Source organism: Penaeus chinensis, chromosome 28, assembly GCF_019202785.1.
Source record: "Penaeus chinensis breed Huanghai No. 1 chromosome 28, ASM1920278v2, whole genome shotgun sequence".
In the NCBI taxonomy this organism is placed as follows: domain Eukaryota; kingdom Metazoa; phylum Arthropoda; class Malacostraca; order Decapoda; family Penaeidae; genus Penaeus; species Penaeus chinensis.
The window spans coordinates 10,193,792-10,201,291 of NC_061846.1; the positions used below are offsets into that span (position 1 = coordinate 10,193,792).

The 7,500-nt window shown below is 48.6% G+C and overlaps 1 protein-coding gene across 1 annotated transcript in view; it reads right to left on the reverse strand.

The window, feature by feature from the left end:
• Positions 1 to 7,500, reverse strand: part of LOC125040271 (death-associated protein kinase related-like) — a 97,220-nt gene that overhangs the window by 11,668 nt on the left and 78,052 nt on the right. Inside the window, exon 2 of the mRNA XM_047634828.1 lies at positions 1,928 to 2,140. Within this exon, the coding sequence (XP_047490784.1) occupies positions 1,928 to 2,140 (213 nt within the window). The remainder of the gene's footprint in view (positions 1 to 1,927; positions 2,141 to 7,500) is intronic.

A 7,500-nucleotide genomic window follows, 5' to 3' on the forward strand; every position in this document is an offset into this window, starting at 1 on the left:
CACTCTATCTCCCCCCCCTTTCCCCTTCCCTTCCTCATTGTCCCTCTTCTCCCCTCCCCTCAGTCCTCCCTCCCTTCCCAAACCTCTTTACGTAACACCCTCCAACCAGGCATGACTCATGGCCATAGACCCAATACTTATGGTTCCTCACAGCCGAGACGGGGACACCAGAGGGCAGTCACCGCAGAAAAGAGGCCGCTAGACATCTTAGGTGCAGCCCGCTGAGGTGTTTTGCCGCAATGCATTTCGTGAGGGGACATAATCAATGGTGTGTTCTTTTTTTCTCTCTCTCTCTTTGTCTCTCTGTCTCTGTCTCTCTGTCTCTTTGTCTCTCTATTTCTCTATTTGTCTGTCTGCCTGTCTGCCTGCCTGCCTGTCTGTCTGTCTGTCTGTCTGTCTGTCTGTCTGTCTGTCTGTCTGTCTGTCTGTCTGTCTGTCTGTCTGTCTGTCTGTATGTCTGTCTGTCTGTCTCTGTCTGTCTGTTTTGCCGCAATGCATTTCGTGAGGGGACATAATCAAAGGCGTTCTCTTTTTTTATCTCTCTCTCTTTGTCTTTGTCTCTCTGTCTCTCTGTCTCTCTGTCTCTCTATCTCTCTATCTCTCTATCTCTGTCTGTCTGTCTGTCTGTCTGTCTGTCTGTCTGTCTGTCTGTCTGTCTGTCTGTCTGTCTGTCTGTCTGTCTGTCTGTCTGTCTTCTCTCTCTCTCTATTTCTGGGTCTGTGTCTGTCTCTCTTTCTGCTTCTGTTTCTGTGCCTGTGTCCAAAGCTATGTCTCTCTCTCAAATGTACGTTCTTTCTTTCTCTTTTTCTCTAACTTTCTCTCTTTGTCTCTTTGTCTCTGTGCCTCTGTTTATCTGCCTCTCACTTATTCTCCATCTCCTTGTCCCCTTCCCCCTTTCCCCTCACCCAATACCTCTCTGCCTCGTTGGAAATAAGTGGCAGCACAGACAGGTTGTTGTTTACGCGTATTTGGGTTTGTTTTGGTTTTCATAATTTGAAACTGTTAAGGGATGACGGTTTGTGGTTACCGGACACTACCCTAAATAAAACGTTTCGATTTCGTTCCCCGGAAAAAAAAAAAAAAATCTACCATTTTTATGCACGAATTCTAAGTGTGAAAGTATCAAAGCCAGGAGGGAGAACATATGCAAAAAAAAAAAAATAACTAAAAAAAATACATAACAAGAATAATGAAATTCATTTTAAAAATCAAAACCGGGGTGAGTTTTCCACAGTCTCAGGTACACCGGGTCAAACCTGTCCACCAGGTCTTTTAACCCCGTTGGTACGTCCTTCTTGAGTCTGATTTGTCATTTATACATTGGTTGCTGTTGTTATCTACGACCCCCATTGTCTGTAAAGTGTTCTACCTGGCTCAAAATACGAACAGAAATACAGGTCATGGGTATTTCTGAGACCTGTTTTTTTTATTGAAGTTCATTGTAATTGTCGTTCTCTGTACACTGACTGATAATAATGCTGGTAATTATTATTATCACTGGCAATACTATTTGCCAGTATTGTTTCTTATCAATAATGGCATTGTTGGCCCTAATCACTGCTAAGTTATTTGTGTCATCGTCTTCACAAACCATCATGAACTTACTTTATTGCCCGTTTACGAGTGCCTCCTTACTCCCGACCCGTAATCAGAGACTGAATCTGCATTCCTCCTTTATATGGTAGATTGCCTTATCAATCGGAGTCCTCGATCAAATACAATATCATCGGTTTGACGTATCATATTCATCATAACGATGTGATACTGGCTTGTGACATCAATCACCCAACGACGCCGACATAATTCCAATCAATAAAACAAGTTAGGCGACCCCACGGCCGCCAGAACCCAACCCGGATTTAACATGCGGAGTTGTCCCGCGCGCCGAGCCGCCCAATACTAATCTAAGCCCTTGTAGGACACTCACAATTCAAGCAGGATGATGTATTCGGTCCTTGTCTCGTAGACCTGATGGAGGCGTATGATCTGGGGATCTCGGAGTCCCAGCAGAAGGACGGCGACCTCGTGTCTGGCCTCGCCCTCCAGAGAGACGTTGCGACGCCTCCGCTTGACGTACTTGGCAGCGAAGACCTGGTTGGTCGAGCGGTGGCGAGCCCTCCTCACGGCGGCGAATTTGCCCCTGCGGAAGGAGGAGGAAGTTAGGCGTCTTGAGGGGAGGGTTCACACTGGCTAGTGGTTTAGAAGCTGATTTGTTAGTTAGTTTACCTTATTTTGCTTGTTGGTGTTTTAATACGTTTAGTTTGTTTTGTTCTGTTTTAATTGTCAGTGGTTTACCATGATTAGCTGGTGCTTTGATTGTTCGCGTTTTAATGTGTGGTTTGTGAGTGCTCAGTTAGTGCATAGTTAGCATTTAATTTTACATTGTTTTCTAAGTCTACGAAGTAGCTGGCGAACGTTTTAAGGGCGTGAGGCAATGCTGTTGGGTAACAGGGGTGGTTATAATAATAATTATCACGAGATGAAAATATGATGGGCCATAAAGACATTAATTAGAGCTGTAAAACCGGAGGCTGTATAAAATCATGTGTTTGTGAAAGCATAAGGTTATCTCTGTTGACAAAAAACTGCGGTGCCAGCAAAAGTGCAACTTGATTATACTAATAAAAATAGTGTGTATGTCCGCGCGTACGTGTTTGTGTGTGTGTGTGTGTGTGTGTGTGTGTGTGTGTGTGTGTGTGTGTGTGTGTGTGTGTGTGTGTGTGTGTGTGTGTGTGTGTGTGTGTATGTGCGTGTGCGCGCCCAACCGTATATGCGAACAAAAGCAAAAAAACACATGCCTACACATCACATCCGTGTGCGTAAAAGGTGACCTCCATTACCCCACGTCCACCGCAGGGGGAGGTGACCCCCAACCAACCAAGGCCCCCCTCCCCCACCGCAGCCGAAGCACCAGGTGTAAGGGCCAGAGGCACGTGTCGCCGCCCGTCCGAACGCAGTCGGGCGCGACGGACCGGCCACGGCACTCTTGCCCCCGTCACGCATCGCGCCCGCAGCCTTGGGCGCTCTCCCACGCCCACACACATACGCCCTCCCTCCGCCCCTTGGCTCGCACGCCCACGGCTGACCGCAGCTATCCTCCTCCGCTTTTCTGCTGCTTTCGGGGCCTTTTCCTTCTAGGAGCTGTTTGTCATTTTGTTTATGTTTGTCTTTCCAGTTATCTAAATATCTACAAGTATCTCTCTCTCTCTCTCTCTCTCTCTCTCTCTCTCTCTCTCTCTCTCTCTCTCTCTCTCTCTCTCTCTCCCTCTCTCCCTCTCTCCCTCTCTCCCTCTCTCCCTCTCTCCTTCTCTCCTTCTCTCCTTCTCTCCTTCTCTCCCCCTCTCCCCCTCTCCCCCTCTCCCCCTCTCCCTCTCTCCCTCTCTCCCTCTCTCCCTCTCCCCCTCTCCCCCTCTCGCCCTCTCGCCCTCTCGCCCTCTCGCAATCTCTCCCTCTATCCCTCTCTCCCTCTCTCCCTCTCTCCCTCTCTCCCTCTCCCCCTCTCCCCCTCTCCCCCTCTCCCCCTCTCCCTCTCTCTCTCTCTCTCTCTCTCTCTCTCTCTCTCTCTCTCTCTCTCTCTCTCCCTCTCTCCCTCTCTCCCTCTCTCCCTCTCTCCCTCTCTCCTTCTCTCCTTCTCTCCTTCTCTCCCCCTCTCCCCCTCTCCCCCTCTCCCCCTCTCCCTCTCTCCCTCTCTCCCTCTCCCCCTCTCGCCCTCTCGCCCTCTCGCAATCTCTCCCTCTCTCCCTCCCTCTCTCTCTCTTTGCCCCCCCCCCCCCTCTGTTGACGCATCGCTGCTCGCAAGTCAGTAATAGTTCTCAAGACCTTACTTTTTAACACTTGCTTATTCAGCGTCCTTCACTATTCTCGTCTCTCTCTATCTCTTTCCATTTCCCTACTTTTCTTCTTCTCACTTCCCTTTCATTTCTTCTGTATATTCTCAATGCTCCTCACTCTCTCTTTTTTCTTCTTATCATTTGCTTTCCATTTTCTCATTCTACTTTCATTTCTCCAGCGTTTTGCCTACCATGTTTCTCATTCTCTCTTCATTTATCTCGTATTTTGTCTTCCATTCTTCTTATTTCACTTAAATTTCACATGTATTTTACGTTCCATATTTCCTATTCCTCATCCATGTTTCTCGTTAATTTTCTCAAGTTGCTAATTCCATTTTTAATCCCCATGTGTCTATTCTCTAGTTCTTATACGCCTTTTCGTCTATTTCCTACGTTCCTTCTACATTTCTCATTCTCCTTTTCACCCCTTTTATATCTTTCCTCGCATTCCTTCTACACTTCTCATTCCCCTTTTCATGCCTTTCATGCCTATGCTTCGAGTTCCTTCAACACTTCATCCCTCCCTCCTATGTCTCTTCCCTACGTCCCTCCCAAATACATTGTTCCCCCTTCCATCCCTATGCCTATTCCCTACGTCCCTCACCCGCCGGCACTCACCCGTGTGAAAAGGCGACACGGTCCTGGATCCGTGTGAGGAGGAGGCCCATACGGAGGGTCCTGTACCGTGTGAGAGGTACTGCGGGGGATCCAGTACCGGGTGAAAGGAATTAAACTGACCAAGGTTTATGTGCGTGAAGTCCAAGGTGGATCTCGGGAGGAGCGTGTGGAAGACAAAATTCGTGGGAACTGCGCAACCGTGTGAAAGAAGGAGAGGGAGGGAGGGAGGGAGGGAGGGAGGGGGAGAGAGAGAGAGAGAGAGAAAGAGAGAGAGAGAGAGAGAGAGAGAGAGAGAGAGAGAGAGAGAGAGAGAGAGAGAGAGAGAGAGAGAGAGAGAGAGGGGGGGGGGGGGGGGGAGTGAGTGAGTGAGTGAGTGAGTGAGTGAGTGAGTGAGAGAGAGAGAGAGAGAGAAAGAGAGAGAGAGAGAGAGAGAGAGAGAGAGAGAGAGAGAGAGAGAGAGAGAGAGAGAGGGGGGGGGGGAGTGAGTGAGTGAGTGAGTGAGTGAGTGAGAGAGAGAGAGAGAGAGAGAGAGAGAGAGAGAGAGAGAGAGAGAGAGAGAGAGAGAGAGAGAGGGGGGGGGGGGGAGTGAGTGAGTGAGTGAGAGAGAGAGAGAGAGAGAGAGAGAGAGAGAGAGAGAGAGAGAGAGAGAGAGAGAGAGAGAGAGAGAGAGAGAGGGGTGGGGGGGGGGGAGTGAGTGAGTGAGTGAGTGAGTGAGTGAGTGAGTGAGTGAGAGAGAGAGAGAGAGAGAGAGAGAGAGAGAGAGAGAGAGAGAGAGAGAGAGAGAGAGAGAGAATGTTTAAGTATTATTGTGTTTGTGTTGCCTTTAACGCATTAACTTTCGTGGAATGGAATTCTTGAAAGGAATTTTTTGCGCGGATCACTAAACGCGAGGCTCGTATCAGGAGAAAAATATCCGTTTGAAGAAAAAAAAAATAACATCATATTAACCATAGTTGTAAATCGCACGAATACGATAAAAAAAAATAAACAGAAAAAAAAAACAATACACATGAATCACAAACACCGATAGAAAAAAAAAATACATATGAAATAGAAAAAAAATGCATATGAATCGAAAACAAACGAAATGCCAAACAATGCAAACATATTTTTTTTTTTTAAATAAGAACACACAGGAACCGAAAAAAAAAACCTGAGAGTAACCGAAGCAACGCAAATCGCCAAATAAAGAATGAAAAACAAGTGATAGGACCCGAATCCGCGTGAATCACAAATCAAAATGCACCAACAATAAAGAAACCAAAGCAACTCACAAACCACAAACAAAAATACCCCCCCCCCCCTCACAAAAAAATAATAATAAATGATAATAATAATATAAAAAATAATAATAAGACCCGAATCCACGCAAACCGCCGAAGGAAACCAACGAAACCGAGACGCGCCACGGGACCCCAGCCCGCGTGAATCGCCCCCAGCCCGGCCGTGACCCCAGCCCGCGTGAATCGCCCTCAGCCCGGCCGGGACCCCAGCCCGCGTGAATCGCTCCCAGCCCGGAAAGGACCCCAGCCCGCGTGAATCGCCCCCAGCCCGGCCGAGACCCCAGCCAGCGTGAATCGCTCCCAGCCCGGAAAGGACCCCAGCCCGCGTGAAACGCCCCCAGCCCGGACAGGACCCCAGCCCGGCCGGGATCCCAGTCCGTGTGAGAGGAAGAAGTGCGCCTCGGAAGACTGTCACGGTCGCTGGCCAGTCTCCGCCGCCGCCAGCCTTGGCCGCTACTATTATGAATTATGCATGTGCTACTCTGCTGGTGTTCGGCCGTGTACGTGTGTGTGTGTTTTGTAGTTTTCATGCTTAAAGTTATGTTTGCTTTGTTTTTTCTTCCGATTTTTTTTTTCAGAGGGGGGGAGGCCGATGTTTTGGCTTTGACTTTGTGAATAGGATCGGAAGTATGTGCTCTTTTAAAAGAGAATTCCAAGAAACAAGTAAAAAGAGTGCGTTCTTGTTCCGTTTTCCTTGTTCTGCTGTTATCTGGGGCACTGTGGGTGTTGTTACCGAAGAGAACAAGGTGAGTCCACTATCTCTCCATCTACATCGAGTCGTATCTTCAGCTGATGTCCACTCCACTGCCGCAACTTCCTCAACCAAGCACACGCACGGCCGCTCATGAGAAAACTTTGGCGTATCCGGAGAAAATAACGACCATAACATAACCAAAACTTGAGATTAAGTCTCCTCACAGCCTCACACCGTCCTCCCCTTCCTCCCCTCTCTTCTCTCCCCCTCCCCATTCCCCTTCCCCTCCTCCTCTCCTCCCTTACTCTCCCCTTCCCCTCCTCTCCTTCTCCCCCCCCCCCTTTCTCCTTCCCCGCCACTCACTCTCTTCTCAAGTCACGTGTACTACGACTTCCGGTCATGCCATTATGCCACGTCAGGTCTTGTTAGGTGAAGGAGGTCATACCTGCACCCTCCCCGCTCTTCCCTCCCCCTCCCCGCTCTTCCCTCCCCCTCCCCGCTCTTCCCTCCCCCTGCCCTTTATCCTACCCTTCGAACAATGGGCAAAGGAAATAGAATAATTAGTGAATAATTAGGTAATACGGGGGCACGTTGAATGACCTTATTCTATAGAACTGCAGGGCGTTCGCTACTTGGAATATAGCGATGTGTGTGTGTGTGTGTGTGTGTGTGTGTGTGTGTGTGTGTGTGTGTGTGTGTGTGTGTGTGTGTGTGTGTGTGTGTGTGTGTGTGTGTGTGTGTATGTGTGTGTGTGTGTGTGTGTGTGTGTGTGTGTGTGTGTGTGTGTGTGTGTGTGTGTGTGTGTGTGTGTGTGTGTGTGTGTGTATCGAGAGAGAGAGAGAGAGAGAGAGAGAGAGAGAGAGAGAGAGAGAGAGAGAGAGAGAGAGAGAGAGAGAGAGAGAGAGAGAGAGAGACAGAGACAGAGACAGAGACAGAGACAGAGACAGAGACAGAGACAGAGACAGAGACAGACAGACAGACAGACAGAAACTTCCTTCGCTCTGCCAACTACCGTCGCCATAAAGCCAGAAAGAACAAGACATAGATTAAAAATAATAAAGAGAAAGAAATAAAC